Genomic DNA, 19750 nt, shown 5'->3' with positions numbered 1-19750 from the left:
ATGGGTGAAACGGATCCGTGAGCTTCAACCCAATATAGCTGCAAATCAGCAGATAGCTCAAAGGTAGGGTTGCCAGGTATGTCCTGGCAACTGGTGGGGGTATGGGGTGGGAGGATTACCAGCTGCAAAGGGAGGCTAGCATCAATGCACCAACATCACATCATCACGTCACTGACAATTGTGGGGACGCCCTGGCATTTGAGCAAAAACTCTATGGTAGAAGCTGTTTGTATCATCGAGTTTTGCCCAAATACCAGAGTGTCCCCGCAATTGTCAGTGATGTTTTTTTTAATAAATTTTAATTGTTTTCTAATTAAATCACATTCAGTTCCATCATTCAATTAACTTAATTGTACAACATGAACAATATCTATCTAATCAATATAAATAATTCTAACTTGTTGACTTCCCCTCTCCCCTCCTCTATCTATTTGATCTCTGTTCTCCCCTTTGTATTTAAGTTCTAATTCATTATAATATTTCATTTATAAATTTAATTACATATCCCATCGTCTTAAAACCTGAATTTTAACATTAATATTATTTCTACTTTAATCAGTTGAATTAGATCAAAACATAACCTTTAATATTTCCCAGATTAAATTCATTTACACAGTATGTTGTCCAAGCCTCCCATTCTCCCACAAATTCCATATTCTCCTTTTGATTTACTAATGCAGTGAGTTTTTGTAAAAATTTAAAAATCAGTCCTCTTTTCACCTTTTCATTTAAACCATTTACATTCCACGAAATAACTTTACCCATATTGTCAGAGTGTTAATATATAGATTTTATAGTCCACCCACTACTCCTTTCGCTGAGTGTACATCTTCTTCTTGACTTGAGTCTTGTTTCTGGTCTGGTGTAAGGCCTGTAAGTTCCCTTCTGTATTTTCTCAGAAATTTCCCAATATCTTCCATCGTGGTGATAGTGTATTTCACTTCTTTGTAGATGAATGTTAATCCTTCTGGTAACAACCATCAGTATCTTATTCCACGTTTCCTCAGAGATGCTGTGAAGTCTTTAAAAATGTTCCTTTTTGTCAGCAGATGTCTTGGTATATCCTTAAGGAGTATTAATGCATTACCTTCCAGGACTATTGGATCTTTGTAGTGCTGTTGCATTATTATATCTTTCATCCTGACATCATAGAAGGATAGCATAACATCTCTTGCCTTTGCTCTCTTCAGTTTAGGGGGCAAAGGCATCCTGTAAATTTTATTAATTGCATGGTCTAATTCTTGTTCTTCTATGTGGAATAAGGTAGCCAATGTTTTCACCAGTGATTCTCTTGTAGCACTGCAATTGTCAGTGATGTGGTGACGTCGACACCAGCCTCCCTCCGGCCTCCCTTTGCAGCTAGTTAGTCCCCTCTCCAGCCAGGAGGTGGCTTGGAGTGGGGAATCCCCCGCCTCCTCACAGGCATCCCTTGTCTCCAGTGGTGCCCCTCTTGTTACAGAGGCGGAAGGGTCCTGCCAAGAGTAAGTTTCTGGAAATTCCCACCAACTGGGGGTCAGTGGAATGAGCTGAGCTCCTTTTCCAAACACTATGTTTTACTGAAGGCCTAGTTCTGTGAAAAACCTCTTTTGAGAGCCACTGTTGTGTAGTGGTTAAGAGCGGTGGTTTGGAGCAGTGGACCCCGATCCGGAGAACTGGGTTTGATCCCCCACTCCTCCACGTGAGCAGCGGAGACTAACCTGGTGAACACATTTTCACACTCCTACACGCTCTCCCCAGGAAATCTCCTCCCAGCCCCCCGTTTGGCCCCAGTTTCTGCCTGCTGATGAGGTGAGCATCCATGGACGAGGGCCACAATCACCTGAAGATCTCCTGCCATGAGAGGGCAAATGGGAACTCTAGTTAGGGTGGCCAACCCCCAGGTGGTGGCGGGAGATCTCCTGGGATTACAACCGATCTCCAGGTGATTGAGATTAGTTCACCTGGAGAAAATGGCCGCTGTGAAAGGTGAACTCTGTGGCATTATACCCCATCGAAGTCCCTCTCTTCCTTCCTCAAACCCTGCCCTTCTCAGGCTCCACCACCCACCCACCCCAATCTCCAGGCACTGGAATCTGGCAACCCTAACCCTAGCACAGGCTTTCTCCTGGCTTTCCAGTCAGTGCACGGACGTGTGGAGTGAGGATAGCCCCATGCAATCCAGGCTCTTTCTCCTGCTCTGCAGTGACCAAAGGTTTAGAGTGGACTGGGTGCCTGGAAAAAAAAAGAATAAAGAAAGGGGGGGAAAGGAGGAACCTGGTGGTATTTTCACACAGAGAATGAAGACAGTCATTGTTTAAATACCTCCTGCTCTCTAGGGGAAAAACGGTATATGAAGCAGCTACTGAAGCGATTTGTCTAATCATATAATCAATATTTATTATTCACTAGAAGAAAACTAAATATAAAGCAGTGAAACCTTGAAAAGTCCCAGGAGAACAAATTACGGGGTGGGGGGGGGGGAGGAATATCGTAAATTGCTGCTATTCATCTCTTGGTGGGCAACTTGGATATGTTAGCCATTCCCCACTGTAGCTCTTTCTTTCTTTCTTTCTTTCTTTCTTTCTTTCTTTCTTTCTTTCTTTCTTTCTTTCTTTCTTTCTTTCTTTCTTTCTTTCTTTCGGAACTCAAGGTGGCTTACAATGCAAATTGTAAGTGTGGTGTAGTGGATAAGAGCGGTGGACTCTAATCTGGAGAACCAGGTTTGATTCCCCACTCCTCCACGTGAGCAGCAAACTCTAATCTGGTGAACCAGTTTGGTTTCCACTCCTCTGCATGAAGCCTTCTGGGTGACCTTGGGCCAGTCACAGCTCTCTTAGAGTTCTCTCAGCCCCACCTACCTCACAGGGTGTCTGTTGTGCGGAGGGAAGGTGATTGTAAGCCGGTTTGATTCTCTTTAAAAGGTAGAGAAAGTCGGCATATAAAAACCCAGTCTTCTTCTTCTTCTTCTTCTTCTTCTTCTTCTTCTTCTTCTTCTTCTTCTTCTTCTATTATTTTTAAAAAGACCTCAATTTAAATTCTCTGTTGTGACTGCCAATAAATAAAAACAAAAGTAGTCAAGGGCAGTCTGAAATAACATGGTCTTCAACTGCCTCCGCAAGATCGAAAATAAGGAGGTCAGGCACACCTCCCTGGGGAGGTAGCGCCATAATCTTGGGGCTGCCACCAAAAAGGCCCTCCCTCGTGTGCCCACCAGACACATTTCTTTGATTGATGACAGTCAGGAGGGCCTCTACTTGTGATCTTAATTCCCTGGGCAAAAGCATATGGGAGAAGACGGTCCTTCAGATACCTCGGTCTCAAACCATGTAGGGATTTCAAGGTCAAAACCAACACCTTGAGTTGGGATTGGGAGTAGATTGGTAGCCAGCGTAATATGACACAGTCCCTCCATATTGTCTGGATTCAGCTTCAATGCCAAGTCAGAATGTCACACCCTCAATCTGTGCTGTTAAAGGGGAAAGTGAGCAAAATAGCCTTGTGTGAAAACTGATCATCTGTTTTGTTGAGTGACGTGTCTCAGAATACAGCTCCGCATTTTAGGGAGAGGGAAAACGTCTGCGGAAATCAAAGGGGGAGGTTCTGCGCCTCTGGAAGCCCCCACAACAAATCCTCACGCGCGGCTCCTCTCCCCGGTTTACCACTTAGCTGCTAGGAAAGATGATTTGACAAAGCGCATGGCGTGACTCACAGGCGAGCATCTGCAGAGCGCGAAGGAGCCGTGCCAACTTATCCGTCATCCTGAGAGATGCAGCCTGTCGCGGGATGTAGGGAATTCCCAGACACATGGCAAGAACCCCAACACATGACCGCAGGCCAGAGCTGCCATGCTGGGTCTCCACACCTGTCTGGCTCATTACACAATTCAGGGCACTTAGGGGGTGCCCCTTGGATGGGCCTGGAGGTGGTTGGGACCATACAGTGGCAGGCGATCTGATTAAATCAAGCAGGGCTGCAGACAATATTACCCTCACCCAGGCAAGTGTGAAATGAAGAAAAAGAAGAGTTGGTTTTTACATGCCAACTTTCTCTACCTTTTTAAGGAGTCTCAAAAGGGCTTACAATCACCTTCCCTTCCCCGCAACAGACACCCTGGTAGTAGGTAGGTGGGGCTGAGAGAGCTCTAGGAGAACTGTGACTAGCCCAAGGTCACCCAGCTGGCTTCATGTGTAGGAGTGGGGAAACCAATCCAGTTCACCAGATTAGCGTCCGTTGCTCATGTGAAGGAGCGGGGAATTAAACCCGGTTCTCCAGATCAGAGAGCCAGCGTGGTGTAGTGGTTAAGAGCGGTGGTTTGGAACGGGGGACTCTGTATGGCCCCTTCCAACTCTATGGTTCTATTCTAGAAGTGGGCAATCAAACCTCCAAATTAGAGTCTGCCGCTGTTAACCACTGCACCACGCTGGCTCGATATACAGCGAACTGAGCTTGAGTTGTTATTTCAGTAGCAGAACAGAATTATACATTTTCTAAAACCAAAGTTCCCATGCATGCATGCTTCTTCCCTGTTGCATGCAGCAGCTCTAGGCTACGAAACCCATGATGCTGTGTGTAACAGACCTGTAAGAACATGTGTGCATGTGTGAAGTGCACAAACAGAATATACAGCTAAGAACACGCAGGCACCTGAGGCTTTAGCAGTTTTAACTCTAGCCAAGATAGCAGCGTGAGAAGGCGTGGGCAGCATTCAAAGGGCCAGAAACATTTTTCTGTGGATATCGATGGCTTGTGAGCTAAGGAACATCCGTCACAATTACTGGCCGCAGGGCTTCTTTTCAGCTGGGTTTCAATTGGCTCTTTTGCCATAATTCAGCGTTCATTTCGCTTGTTTGTCTTCAGCTCGAAATGACCGACGTTGTTGTTTGGAGCAGGGATGCTGAGCCGTTTCGCAGCCATTAGCATGTAAAATAAGACAGGAAGAGAGATTTCTGTACCACGCCTGCCCGTTTATCACCCATAGCGTGCAGCCTTCAAACGGGAAGCGGCATGTTGCCCTGCCAGTCTTGCTGGGCAGCCAATAACGTCCTGCTGGGTTGGCTGCAAGAAAAATTCCCAAGCCCCCACCCTCCCAACCACTTGCGTGAAGCATCCTACAATTTGCCATGGTAAAAAGAGTGTGCCAGATTGCCCTCTCTGGCTACATGGCCATTTTCTATATGTTTCGGGGGTGTAAGCCTACAAGAATTAACAAGCAATTTCCAAACAAATCTGCTAATAGGAATCTTCTCACAACACAAGGTCGCTCACACAATGCATCATTAAACTGTGGAACGCCCTGCCCCAGGATGTGGTGATTGCTGCCAACTTGGAAGGAGAAGAGAAGGCTGAGAGGGGTAGGATAACCATCTTCAAGAACTTGAAGGGCTGTCACATAGAGGGGGGTGCCGAGCTGCTTTCTGTTGCCCCAGGTCGGACCAGAACCAACTGGTTGAAATTAAATCAACAGCGTTTCCGTCTAGACAATAGGAAGAATTTTCTAACAGAGTGGTTCCACAGTGGAACAGGCTTTCTCGGGAGGGGGTCAATGCTCCTTCGCTGGAAGTTTTTAAGCAGAGACTAGATGGCCATCTGTCAGCAATGCTGATTCTAAGACCTTAAGGAGATGATGAGAGGGAGGGCATCTTGGCCATCTTCTGGGCATGAAGTAGGGGTCACTGGGGGGGGGGGGTAGGTAGTTGTGAATTCCCTGCATTGTGCAGGGGGTTGGACTAGATGACCCTGGTGGTACTTTCCAATTCTATGATTCTAAGGTTTAACAGGGGAGTGGTCCTATTCATCCATGGCTACTGGTCAAAATGAATACTAGTCATGATGCCTACCTGTTCTCTCCAGTCTCTAAGGCTTTAACAGGGGAGTAGTCCTATTCAGAGGAGCATGCCTATTGTATGAGATGCCGTGGAACACAGACAGGATGGTCCTGCTGCAGTCGTCTTGTTTGGGGGCTTCCTGGAGGCACCTGGTTGGCCACTTTGTGAACAGACTGCTGGACTTGATGGACATTGGTCTTATCCAGCAGGGGGATTCTTATGTTCTTAAGGTTCAGAAACTGAGGCTAAGCCCAGCTTTCTCTGGTGATTCAGCTGCATCCATTCCTAGGTCAATCAGATCTAGACTGGGCTGCGGAAATGCACTCTACTTGGGGCCACCCTTGAAGAGTGTTTGGAGGCTGCAGCTGATGCAGAATACTGCAGCTATGCTGTCGGTCGGGGCCAGCTATCAGGAGCTTGTGACCCTGATATTTCAACTTTTACACTGTTTATTGATCTGCTCCCAAGCTTCATTCAAGGTTTTGGTTTTGACCTTGAAGCCCTACATGGCTTGGGACCCATTATCTGAGGGACCGTCTTCTCCCATACATTCCTACCTGGGAATTAAGATAACATGAAAGGGCCCTCCTCACTGTACCACCAACCAAGAAAGCTCATTTGGTGGATACACGAGAGTGGTCCTTCTTGGTGGCAGCCCCATGATTATGGAGCAATTTCAGGAGGAAGTTGGACTGTTTTATGTAGGACCACATACTGGTTAAGTTTACTAGCAGTCCTGAATTGTGATTTTAAATGTTGGTTTTTATGTTTTCGATGCATTTTATTTGATCTGTTTCCCCCCCCCCCCCACACTATGTTGTCAGGCTCCTTGAGTACTGTAAGGAAGAAAGGTGGCTAATAAATAGGGTTGTCAGCTTTGGGTTAGGAAATACCTGGAGATTTTGGGGATGGAGCCTGAGGAGGGCGGGGTTTGGGGAGGGGAGGGACTTCAGTGGGGTATAATGCCATAGAGTCCACCTTCTAAAGCAGCCATTTTCTCCAGAGGAACTGATCTGTGTCGCCTGGAGCTCAGTTGTAATAGCATATCTCCAGCCACCACCTGGAGGTTGGCAACCTTATTAATGAAGATTTTTAAATAAATACATAATAATAATAAGAGTTGGTTTTTATATGCTGACTTTCTTTACTAATTAAGGGAGACTCAAACCAGCTTGCAATCACCATCCCTTCCCCTCCCCACAACAGACACCCTGTGAGGTAGGTGGGGCTGAGAGAGTGTGACTAGCCCAAGGTCACCCAGCTGGCTTCATGTGGAGGAGTGGGGAAACAAATCCAGTTCACCAGATTATCGTCCGCCGCTCATGTGGAGGAGTGGGGAATCGAACCCGGTTCTCCGGATCAGAGTCCCCCGCTCCAAACCACCGCTCTTAACCGCTACACCACGCTGGAAGGTTGAAGGGAGGTCGAAGAAGAAATAGCAATATCTGGTTCTGTGATTCTTGCATAGCTTCAGGCAGGGGTTATGTCTGTGCCTGTAAAGTGACACCCTCTTCCATAAACCGTATGTGCGATTTGCACCCCGCCCTGACGACCTGCCTCCTAGGAGATCTCTCCACGTTACAGTACAGAACTGTCAAGTTACACATTTTGGTCCTATTGTGTCTGTGACGTTTGTGGCCTTTTATGCTTGGCTGTTTCCCTCGTGGTCACCCCTCCGACGATCTGGGTGTTTGTTTTGGTTATGCATGCCTTTCCTGGCCGTCAGAGGTCACCTCGCCTTCCCCACACATTTCCGCATGTTTTTCCCCGCATCCCCTGGATTTTCCCTAAAACAGCATCCGGGAAACGCGAGCAGAATGCGCTGAAACATGCGGCGAGAGCAAGGGAACCTCTGACAGTCGGCAAATGCATTCATAATCACAACAAAGACTTGGATCGTCAGAAGGGTGACCGGCCGCTAGGGAAACAGCCAAACATAAAAGGCCACTCGGTTCTTGTAGGTTAGCCGGGCTGTGTGACCGTGGTCTTGGTGTTTTCTTTCCTGACGTTTCGCCAGCAACTGTGGCAGGCATCCTCAGAGGAGTAACACTGAAGGACAGTGTCTCTCAGTGTCAAGTGTGTAGGAAGAGTAATATATAGTCGGAAAGGGGTTGGGTTTGAGCTGAATCATTGTCCTGCAAAACATTAAAGGTAATGTGCTGATCATAATAAAAGGCCACCCTTTCACTGGATTGAGCTGGGAAAACCACAAGAGACGGAAACCTTTTTCCGTATCAACAGCGTTCACGGGGCTGCGGATTGGGGCGATGTAGACCCGTGTGGCAGTCTGTGACAGGTGAAGGAAGAGTCTGGTCCTTTTTGCGTACATGGGCAATGCAAAATGCATTTCCCTGTCAGCCAAAACATAGACCTGAAATGTATTGTCCGTTTAATCTGCTTAGAAAGTTGATTTAAAAAAAAATGTGGCATGAAAGGCGTCTTCCTCTTTTGCCTGCTAATCTCAAAAACACCAGGGTGATTATTCTGAATTCTGCCTCCCCTCCCTATGAATGCAACGGAGGTTGCCTCTGCTAATGCAGAAGTGGGAAAACAAAAGAAAGCAATCAGTCTGACATCCTATCAGGCATTTATCCTGCGGCCCATTTTCCCCCCCGTACAGATGATTTAATGCTCCTTGTAGCCAAGAGTTTAATAATAGCAAAAACGCTGACAGTCTGCGATGGGGAAATATAGCTGTGCTCAAGTTGGCCGTCTCACATGCAGATTGAATCGTCTTGACAGCATACGTCTTGATTGGCTGGCAGCCGGACTCCTAAATTCCTATTGGCTGGCGTGGGGATGGTGGGGTGTACCAATTCGGTCGCACAAGCATTCAGAGACCTGCTAGCTGTGGAAAGAAAGGACACAAGAGATAGGCAGCGACCAGGGCGAGGGACCCGGGAGGGGCTCTGTGGCTGCATCAAATGTTCAGTCATTTAAATTTTTAAGCTGAAAATGCATTACGCAGATGTGGGGATATCCCCCCCCCCCAAAAAAAAACCCTTTAATGTTCACCTTTTTGTATGCTTAATATTCTGGTGTTTGTTTGTTTTTTTCTTTTGGGGGGTGGTTTGGATGGGACTTCTTTTTTCACTCCTAGAAGGATGGCAGCCGATCAAGGATCACACGCGGAACATGATTTCTCACTGTTAATAATGCAAAATACATAGACTAGCCAGAACTATAAGGTAAGTACAAGGTAGGTGTAATTAAATGCATTTACTCATCTAAGTCTAAATAGTATCAATGACAGAATTATGATTGTGAAATGGTAAGATTGCCTCTAGAGGACCGTTTTTCGCCTGGAATTATTTCTTCTTCTCTAGAATAGTACCTCATTTGGGACTTTCTATTTGAGATTGTGTACGTATTTTTTTGCTTGGAATTGTATTTTTCTGCCCTTGAACAGTACCCTATTTGGGACCTTCTGTTTGGGATTGTATATGCATTTTTGAGACCTGTACATGATATTGACAATTCTGTCATTGATACTATTTACAAATATATAAGTAAACACATTTAATTACACCTACCTCATACTTACCTTATGGTTGTGGCTAGTCTATGTATTTTGCATTATCAACAGTGTAACACATTACAAAGAAGTACTCCCCCATCCCTTGACATGATTTCTCACTGGTCAGAGGTTGGGTTGCCAGCCCTGGATTGTGAAATTCCTGGAGATTTTGAGGGCAGAGGCTGGCAGGGTTCGGGAAGGGCAGAGACCTCAGTGGGGTATAATGCAATAGAGGGGCAGTTCACAGTTTGCTACTTGTTCACATGCAGAAGGTTCCAGGTCTGATCCCCGAGAGCCAGCATGATGTAGTGGTTAAGAACTGTGGTTTGGAGTGGTGGAGTTTAATCTGGAGAACCGGGTTTGATTCCCCACTCCTCCATATGAGTGGTGGACACTAATCTGGTGAACTGGGTTTGTTTCTCCACTCCTACACATGAAGCCAGCTGGGTGACCTAGGGCTAGTCACAGCTCTCTTAGAGCTCTCTCAGCCTCACCTACCTCACAGGGTGTCTGTTGTAGGGAGGGGAAGGGAAGGTGATTGTAAGCCGGTTTGATTCTCCCTTAAGTGGTAGAGAAAGTTGGCATATAAAAACCAACTCTTCTTCTTCTTCTTCTTCTTCTACAAGTAATGGATCTAGAAGTAGTCAAAGTGAAAGATGTTTGCCTCAGCCTCTGAGAGGCAGAGTGGTGTAGTGGTTAAGAGCGGTGGACTCTAATCTGGAGAACCGGGTTTGATTCCCCCTCCTCTACATGAAGCCTGCTAGGTGACCTTGAGCTAGTCACAGTTATCTCAGAACTCTCTCAGCCCCACCTACCTCACAAGGTGTCTGTTGTGGGGAGGGGAAGGGAAGGCCATTGTAAGCCGGTTTGAGACTCCTTAAAGGTAGAGAAAATCGGGGTATAAAAACCAACTCTTCTTCTGTTTAAGGTGGTGGAATCCACATAAGCATTAACAACACTCTTCAGCAGCTGCCGCCTTCTTAGCCTTCTTTTCTTTGCTCGGGCAGCTAGACTATCGAGGAGATGATGTTGATCAGATCCAGGCCCTGCCATCTTGAATATTCTGAGGCATGCACAGATGGCACCCCCATCTCCTGGCATTCTTCTGCTATCACTATCTTGCCAAGAGTTTGGCAAAGGAAGGCAGACTCTTGACTGAAACAGCCAGATTTGTCAGGATAGCGAGAGCTGTGGAAATTGAGTTCATCCCTGTCGGGGAGGGGGAAAAAATAACTAGGTGTTTTTATGATTTCGACAACCTGTTCCCTGAGATTAAAAAGCTGAGGCATCACAGCGAGAGTTCTTCAGCATCTCTGAAAAAGAGCCAATTAGATCCAGGTGATACACTTTTAGCAGAATTGGTCTTACAACTGTGTCTAGCTATATATGCGCACATTTAATGTTTCCCCCCAACTATTGGAAGAAATTAATCTTAAATCCAGATGTACCGTGCTTGCTTTTGCTTATAGATTCCCCCCTCTGCTATTTCAAACATAATTGGTGGAATAATTTTTCCTAATGAGTTGCATTCTGCCTTCTTACTTTGGCGCCTTCCTCAAGCTCAATGTGATTGGCTCTTCAAGTAAAGGAAGCTGCAGCCCTGAGAAAATCGCTAGGAGGCAACCCTATATCCCCTTCAAAAACACCCGTCTTCTTTTTTAATTGCTCTTGGGTGATGGGGATTATGGATGTAGTGTAGAAACAGGACACATTATGCATTTGGTTGTTTAAAACATTGTTATGCTGCCTTTCCACACTATCAGGGTCCCCAAGGTAGTGAACATTAAAAAAAAAATTGAACAATTAAAAATACAGTTAAAATTATAAAGTAATTATTTACTTTAATGATTCTGCTCAAATGGCCAGTACGTCTTAAGCAGGACCCCGCTAAAGCACAATGGCTAAAATATTTAATATATTCCCCTTATCCTTTAAAATAGGCAGAATGGTGCCGAGTTGTTTTCTGTTCCCCAGTAGGTCGGAGCAGAACCAGTGGGTTGAAATTAAATCAAAGGAGTTTCTGTCTAGACATTAGGAAGAATTTTCTAATAGTTAGAGCGGTTCCTCAGTGGAACAGGCTTCCTCGGGAGGTGGTGAGCTCTCTTTCCCTGGAGGTTTTTAAGAAGAGGTTAGATGGCCATCTGTCAGCAATGCTGATTCTATGACCTGAGGCAGATGATGAGAGGGAGGGCACCTTGGCCATCTGGGCATGGAGTACGGGTCACTGGGGGTGTGGGGGGTGTGTGAATTCCCTGCATTGTGCAGGGGGTTGGACTTGATGACCCTGGTGGTCCCTTACAACTCTGTTTATATGAACATGTGAAAAGCCATGCTGGATCAGACCCAGGCCCATCAAATCCAGCAGTCTGTTCACACTGGCTAACAAGGTGCCTCCAGGAAGACCACAAGCAAGATGACTGCACGCACACACACACACACACACACACATCTTTACAATGTTGCAATCTTTACTATGTTCAATTTGTTTGTTATTTAAAAAAATCAGGAAGGGTGAGTGCCTTCTTTCCATTATCAAATGACTCAACCAGCCCCTGTCTATCAGCCTCAAATGACAGACAGTGGAAAACAACAAGTGATTTATTGTGCCTCTACTGCCAGACCACAAGGGCAGATCCTATTGGGAAATGGAGATTTACTAAATCTGCCCTTCAGCTTAGGGGATAGCAGAGCGTTCAATCGGGCCATCCTATAGTCTCTCCTATACTTGGGAAAGGTTAACAGATTTAAGTACTCCAGCAATAATTCAATGAAAAAACACATGGACCAGACTAGAAGCAGGGCCAGTAACCATGATTGGGGGTGTCACAGCATGCCCCCTGCATGGTGTAGTGGTTCAGAGCGGTGGTTTGGAGCGGTGGAGTCTGATCTGGAGAACCGGGTTTGATTCCCCACTCCTCCACATGAGTGGCGGAGGCTAATCTGGTGAACCAGCTTGGTTTCCCCAGTCCTTCACATGAAGACAGCTGGGTGACCTTGGGCTAGTCACAGCTCTCTCAGCCCCACCTACCTCCCAGGGTGTCTGTTGTGGGGAGGGGAGAGGAAGGTGATTGTAAGCCGGTTTGATTCTTCCTTAAGTGGGAGAGAAAGTTGGCATATAAAAACCAACTCTTCTTCTTCTACAAGTAATGGATCCAGAAGTAGGCAAAGTGTATGGGTGCCACTCTGCAAATGGGCAAAATTGACAACTTTCCAGACACAGGCCCTTCTCTGTTGTGGCCTCCCTGATGAGGTTAGGAAGGCTCCCCCCTTCTTGGCTTTCCGCTAGATAAACAACGCTGAATTATTCATGATGGGTAGTTGTGTTTAGTCTGTCAACAGCAGCAGAAAAGAGCAAAGAGTCCAGTAACACCGTAAAGACTAATACAATTTCTGGCAGAATATGAGCTTTCATGAGCCACAGCTCACTTCTTCAATTACTGCATCTCAGGTACTTCTTCAGGTATCTGAAGAAAGTGAGCTGTGACTCGTGAAAGCTCGTACCCCGGCAGAATTTTTGCTAGGTTGTTTATGCATGGGTACTTTTACTCACGTTCTCCCCTTGTCCATCTCGGTTGTTCCTTGGAGTTTTGCATGAGTTTTCCTTCCATTAGAGATGACCTCGCTGCCAGCCCTCACAACCTTCCCATTCCTCTATTAACCTGACTCTTCCATCTTCCCTGAGCAAAGCCTGGGTGAAATCCCTGTGCATAAGGCAAAGTGCGGGGCTTGCACGCTTGGTTTCCCTTACAGCCAATTACAAAGCAGCATGGACAGAGGCAGGGATTCAAATACTTTAATATTACTTATGCCATTAAAGGTTTTTTCAAATACTTTCTGCTTTCTCAGAACTCTTTCTGAGCAGAAGAAAAGCTTTTTAAAACCGAGGCTTGGATTCCCCCCCTTTTTCCTTTCAGATTGCTCCGTTTGTTGTAGTTGTTCTTAAAATGCTTTTTCATGCTGCAGTTGGGTTTGGGGGGGGGGTTCTCACAGTAAGCACTATAAGTAAGACAATTACAAAACAGCATTTAAAGGGGCGGGGACTTGATTTGAGCTTGGAGACTGCTGGTGCAGAGATTCCCAACAGGAAAATGTGGGTCCAGTGAGCAACGAACCTCAGGTGACACTCCTATGCATGAAGTCTTTAAGGTGCTACTGGACTCTTTGCTGTTTTCTACTGAATTATTCAAGAGGACTTTCTGCACAGGAAATAGGGATGCATTGTAATGAGGTCATTCAGAAAGAAGATTCCTCCTATGTCATTTTTGCTTTAGTTTAACACGTCGTGTTAACACTTACCCTGTACTTCACGTGGTTGGTTTCCAGATCTCTCCAAGCCAAATCCGTTCGCATTGTCTTTTGGCGTCCCACTCTGTTGATTGTGGTGGTCTGCTCTATGTAGCCTGCCTTAAGTCCCAGTGAGAAATATTGAACAAAGAAACAAACATTGAACTTTTAAAAATAATTTTATTAAAGTTATTGTTAACAAAATTACAATAAACAAAATAAAGAAAAAAGGGTAAATGAAAAACAAACACAGCAACAAAGAAAACTTCCGTTTTAGTTTGTATTGAACATAAATCTAAATAAGAAATTACAGCCTGTTCTCTAGCTACATATACAAAATTATTTTTAAATTATTCTTAGAACTAAAAAATCAAACTTTTTCTAATATACCTACATTCTTATTCTTCTACTCTTCAATCCCACAGATCATCAATTCGTTCTTTTCTGTATTACACAAAAAGTCCATAAATGGTTTCCAATTTCCCACAAACTTAGATAAGCTATTTTCTCTGATCAAAGCAGTTAGTTTGGCCATTTCCACTAATTCTAACATCTTGACAAGCCAAGTTTTATATCTTCTCAGAAAGGCAAGGGCTAATCTGTGTGTGTGTGTCTGTGTACCATCTTCCAAGCTAGAATAACAGTCTTTTCCGCTGCTTGCTCAGATCAGGTGGACCAAGACAGCAGGCAGTGCCTCTGACCGCTTCCAAGACTCCAGCGTCTACAACGAGACCCTTCGGATTGCCAACATCCAGCGGCACCAAGGAGGGCGCTACTACTGCAAGGCCGAGAACGGTCTGGGCTCGCCGGCCATCAAGTCCATACGAGTTGACGTCTACTGTAAGTTCGACCCGTTCTGCTCTTTCGCTTTCGGGGGCCTAAGCTTTTCGGGGTTGGGAGTTAGGAGGTGGCGAGCACTGGCCAGGCAGATAGGCCTTTTATGCGTGGCTGTTTCACTCGCCGTCACTCCTCCAACGACTTTGGTTCTTTGTTGTGGTTTTGGGCACCTCAATTTAAGAAGGATGTAGACAAGCTGGAACGTGTCCAGAGGAGGGCAACGAAGATGGTGAGGGGTCTGGAGACCAAGCCCTATGAGGAAAGATTGAAGGAGCTGGGTATATTTAGCCTGGAGAGGAAAAGACTGAGAGGTGATATGACAACCATCTTCAAGTACTTGAAGGGCTGTCATATAGAAGATGGTGCCAAATTGTTTTCTGTTGCCCCAGAAGGTCGGACCAGAACCAACGGGTTGAAATTAAATCAAAAGAGATTCTGTCTGGACATCAGGAAGAACTTGCTAACGGTTAAAGTGGTTCCTCAGTGGAACAGGCTTCCTCGAGAGGTGGTGGGCTCTCTTCCCTTGGAGGTTTTTAAACAGAGGTTAGATGGCCATCTGTCAACAATGCTGATTCTATGACCCTAGGCAGATAATGAGAGGGAGGGCATCTTGGCCATCTTCTGGGCATGGAGTAGGGGTCACTAGGGGTGTATGGGGGAGGTAGTTGTGAATTTCCTGCACTGTGCAGGGGGTTGGACTAGATGACCCTGGTGGTCCCTTCCAACTCTATGATTCTATGCAAGCGACCATCAGAGGTCTCCTTGCGCTCTCCCTGCCTTTCCCTGCCTTTTTCCGCGTTTTCAAATTCGAGATAAAACAAGTCCCTCAAAATGGCAGTGTTTGCAAGTGCTTTTGGGAGAGCTGGATGACTCTTCGTGGCTCCAGCCTCTTTCCCAGGGCTGAGAAAGAGAGAGATCCAGGCAAGCAGCTGGCTGCCAGCGCTGGGCATGCGGTGCACGGAGCTGACCCTTTCATCTAAAGGGCAGGCCTACCCACATCCCTCAGTTAAGAGAGATTGATTGGCGGCTCTGGCTGAGACACCTCTGCACTTATCTTGCCTTAGACATTTTAGCGGCATTCTCTCTCTCCCCCCCCCCCCAATGTGAAATCTTGTGGGGATTGGGAAATAATGTTAACAAGGTTTGTTAGCAGGAACAACGAAGTGCAGCAGTACCTTTCAAGAATGAAAGAAGAATTTGAGGGGAATCAACCGACAGGTGATTCATTCCGCAGTTCAGAAACATGTTGGTCAGAACATTGGCTCATGAATATGGGTCCGATCGCTGCCATGGTTGTGTGGAAGGTCCTGAAAACTACCACCGCTGATTGCAAAGCTTTCAGTTGAAAATTAAGAAGATAAGAAGAGCCCTGCTGGATCAGACCAGGGGTCCATCTAGTCCAGCATCCGGTCTCACACAGTGGTCAACCAGTTCCTCTGGAGGTCCAGCAACAGGACATAGTAGTGGGGCTGAGAGAGCTGTGACTAGCCCAAGGTCACCCAGCTGGCTTCATGTATAGGCGTGGGGAAACCAACCCGGTTCACCAGATTAGCGTCCGCCACTCATGTGGAGGAGTGGGGAATCGAACCCGGTTCTCCCGATCAGAGTCCACTGCTCTAAACCACCGCTCTTAACCACTACACAATGCTGGCTCTCAGGAAAGGGGGCAGGAAAGCTGATGCTTATCCTCAGTGCATTCCTTGCAATTCAGTATGAGGAGGGGGCGGGGGCTGGGTGCATCGGAGAAGCTCCTTGAGGTCTTTGAGGAAGGGAGTTTCACGAGCGAGCAGAACCGCCTGGGCTCCCGAGTTCCGGTCAGAGGTCCAAAGAGTGTACAAAGGTGAGCCAGAGAGAAGGTGAACCGTTTTGAGATTGAGGGTGCCAGAAACGCGATTCATGCCCATTCCTTCCCCCCTGCTGTGAGCACAACAGGGAGGCTTCCCGCAATGGGAATGGGGACGGCCTCCTTCACAAAATTTGCTCAGTATTTGGAGGCAATGGCCCCACAATGCAACTGAAAGAAGACTCTCTCTCTCTCTTTCTGTCTTTCTCTCTCTCTTTCTCTCTCTGGAGGCTGAGATGCGTCAACCTTCTGTCAACAAGCTCATTTTCCTTGACATCTGACTGGTGGCAGAGGAGAATATTCCTCCAAGTAGCAATCAGGTGGATGTGTGGGAGATCACACTTTGCAACACCGAGCATATCCGCATTCAACACTAACCTTGTTGTTAGAGTAGCGTGGTACAGTAGTCGGAGAGCTAGATTATGACCTGGGTTCAAATTCCCACTCGCCCGTGAAGCTTGATGAGAACCCTTGGGGTCAGTCACGGTCTCTCAACCTAGCCTACCTCGCAGGGCTGTTATGCGCACAAAACAAGGGAGAACCATAGACACTACCCCAAGCTCCCTGGAAGAAGAGCAGGATAAAAACACATAGATAGATATCAGAAAACTTGCTTTCCCTTCCCTCCCCCTAAGAATCCTGCAGAAATTGTTGAGGATTGTGATGCAGCAACCAAAAAAAGGCTAATGTGATCTTGGGGTGCATCAATACAGGCATAACATCCAAATCGCAAGATGTCTTAGTTCCTCTGTACACTGCATTGGTCAGGCCGCACCTGGAGTATTGGGTGCAGTTCTGGAGGCCGCACTTCAAGGAGGATGTGGACAGAATGGAGCGGGTGCAGAGGAGAGCGACGAGGAGGATCAGGGGCCTGGAGACCCAGCCCTGCGAGGAAAGGCTGAGGGACTTGGGATTGTTTAGTCTGGAGAAGATGAGGTTGAGGGGGGACATGATCACTCTCTTGAAGTATTGGAAGCGTTGTCACTTAGAGGAGGGCAGGGAGCTGTTCTTGTTGGCAGCAGAGGATAGGACTCGCAATAATGGGTTTAAATTCCGGGTGGAAAGGTAATGGCTGGATATTAGGAAATTTTTTTTTTTTACGGTAAGAGTTGTTGGACAGTGGAATCAGGTACCTAGGGAGGTGGTGAGCTCCCCCTGATGGGCAGTCTTTAAGCAGAGGCTGGACAAGCACTTGTCAGGGATGCTCTAGGCTGATCCTGCATTGAGGGGGTTGGACTAGAAGGCCTGTATGGCCCCTTCCAACTCTATGCTTGCCTGCACCTCTCACTGCTCACAGAACATTTGTTTCCCGGGGAGAGGGAAGGACCACTCAACTTATTCAGTTCTTCGGCGCTGGTGTGTCCAGGGATTTCTCCGATTCTGTGGTTTTCCAGGGGCATAATCTAGCACAAAGTTTCCCTGCAGAGGATTATAACTCTTTCCAGGCCGCAGCAATTAAGATTCAGTTCAGGCGCTGCAAACATCGTTCGGCTGCCTCATTAATTTCCACGCTGCCTGTTCAGAGCTGAGTTTGCCTGGGCCTCTCTGCAGATCGCCAGCCATTATTACCGCAACACCGCTTCTCATTTCCATCGAAGGTACTGACACAATATGGCCATTTGAAGAATAATTATCGGAACATTATTTCTTGATCCCCTCTCCCTTGCGCGCCTCTAGAGTGGGAGTCGCTTGGAGATACTGACTCATCCCACAGTAGCTGCACCTTTGCTCTGCCTTTCGACATTATCAGATTATCAGGTGCATCTCTGTGTACCATGAGAGTACCTGGTGTGCCCTATTGGAAGGAAGCGTCGTACCTGCATTTGTTTTGATTCCATGTACATTGTCAGAGTCCAAAGCAGCATACGAATGGTGACAACCCTCAATTAATTCCATTATGACCCACATAGCGAATTTACACATGCACACCCCAAATGTTGTGCATCTTAACATACACTTTTTGTGGGCATTACCACTGACCTGAGCCCTCTCTATGCAACTTCCAGGACACCCCAGGAGCACACAGCTTTTTCTGTGAATATAAGAACATATGAAGTAGACCTTATTAAAAGTGGAGAAGGAAATGCCCATGACTGGAATGTTTCTTCCAGGCAAATTAGAAAGGAAGGGGGGGGGCAAAACAAATACCAATGTTGGCCTTTTATGCAGGGTCGGCCCACCCCCGCCGACTGCTTCAGAGCTTCCCTTTGATTATGCATGCCTTTCCCGCCCGTCTCCATGCACATTTTGCCCACATTTTTCCAGATTTTTGCAAATGCATCTGGAAAGCACGGGCAAAACGTGCGGGGAGAGTGAGGCAACCTCTGATGGGTGGGAAAGGCATGCATAATCAAAAGGAAGCCCAGAAACAGTTGGTGGGGGTGACCACGGGGAAACGTCCCTGCATGAAAGGCCATTGGCTCCATCACCATTAATCAGAAACCTAGATTTGAGTCCAGTAGCACCTTAGAGACCAACAAGGTTTCTGGGGTATGAGCTTTCGAGAGTCTACTCTCCTTTTGCCTGACAAAAGCTCGAAAGCTCATACCCCCAAAATCTTGTTAGTTTCTAAGGTGTCGCTGGACTCACGTCTAGTTGTTCTACTGGAGACCAATCCAAAACTTAAGAGCCCCAAGGGGGAATGTGGAATCCCCGTTCTGGCTCCACTTGGAATAAGCTAGGTACCCAAAGGTTGGGTGGAGAAGAAGAAGAAGAGTTGGTTTTTATATGCCAACTTTCTCTACCACTTAAGGGAGACTCAAACTGGCTTACAATCTTTTTCCCTTCCCCTCCCCACAACAGACACCCTGTGAGGTAGGTGGGGCTGAGAGAGCTCTAAGAGAGGTGCAACTAGCCAAAGGTCACCCAGCTGGCTTCATGTGTAGGAAGGGGGAATCAAACCCGGTTCTCCAGATCGGACTCCACTGCTCTAAACCACTGCTCTTAACCACTACACCATGCTGGCTCTCTAGGGGAGGGGAGGGCCACCTGAAAGCTTGGTAGCTACCTCAGCATCCACAGCTACAATGGTGCTTCCACAGCAGAGCTTTGTCATGTGGAAGACTCCATAGGAAGAAGAGGTGATTTTTATATGCTGACTTTCTCTGCCACTTAAGGGAGAATCAAACCAGCTTACAATCCCCTTCCCTTCCCCTCCCCTCCCCACAACAGACACCCTGTGAGGTAGGTGGGTCTGAGAGAGTGTGAGTAGCCCATGGTCACCCAGCAGGCTTCGTGTGGAGGAGTGGGGAAACCAATCCAGTTCACCAGGTTAGCCTCCACCACTCATAACCACTACACTGCATTGGGACAAGAAGAGTGATTTTTAAGAAAATGTGCTGGGAATATGAAGAAGAGTTGGTATTTATACCCCAATTTTCTCTACCTTTTTAAAAGGAGTCTCAAAGTGGCTTACAATCTCCTTCCCTTCCTTTGTGAGTTAGGTGGGGCTGAGAGAGTTCTGAG

General features: G+C 46.7%; 1 protein-coding gene across 1 annotated transcript in view; it reads left to right on the top strand.

Moving 5' to 3' along the window:
- Positions 1 to 19750, top strand: part of MDGA2 (MAM domain containing glycosylphosphatidylinositol anchor 2) — a 438982-nt gene that overhangs the window by 196384 nt on the left and 222848 nt on the right. The window contains exon 3 of the mRNA XM_056851084.1: positions 14271 to 14445. Coding sequence (XP_056707062.1) covers positions 14271 to 14445 — 175 coding nt within the window. The remainder of the gene's footprint in view (positions 1 to 14270; positions 14446 to 19750) is intronic.

The sequence above is a fragment of the Euleptes europaea genome, chromosome 6 (assembly GCF_029931775.1).
Source record: "Euleptes europaea isolate rEulEur1 chromosome 6, rEulEur1.hap1, whole genome shotgun sequence".
Taxonomy (NCBI): Eukaryota; Metazoa; Chordata; class Lepidosauria; order Squamata; family Sphaerodactylidae; genus Euleptes; species Euleptes europaea.
The sequence above is the reverse complement of the archived record's forward strand: the minus strand, read 5'-3'. Positions and strand labels throughout refer to the sequence as shown.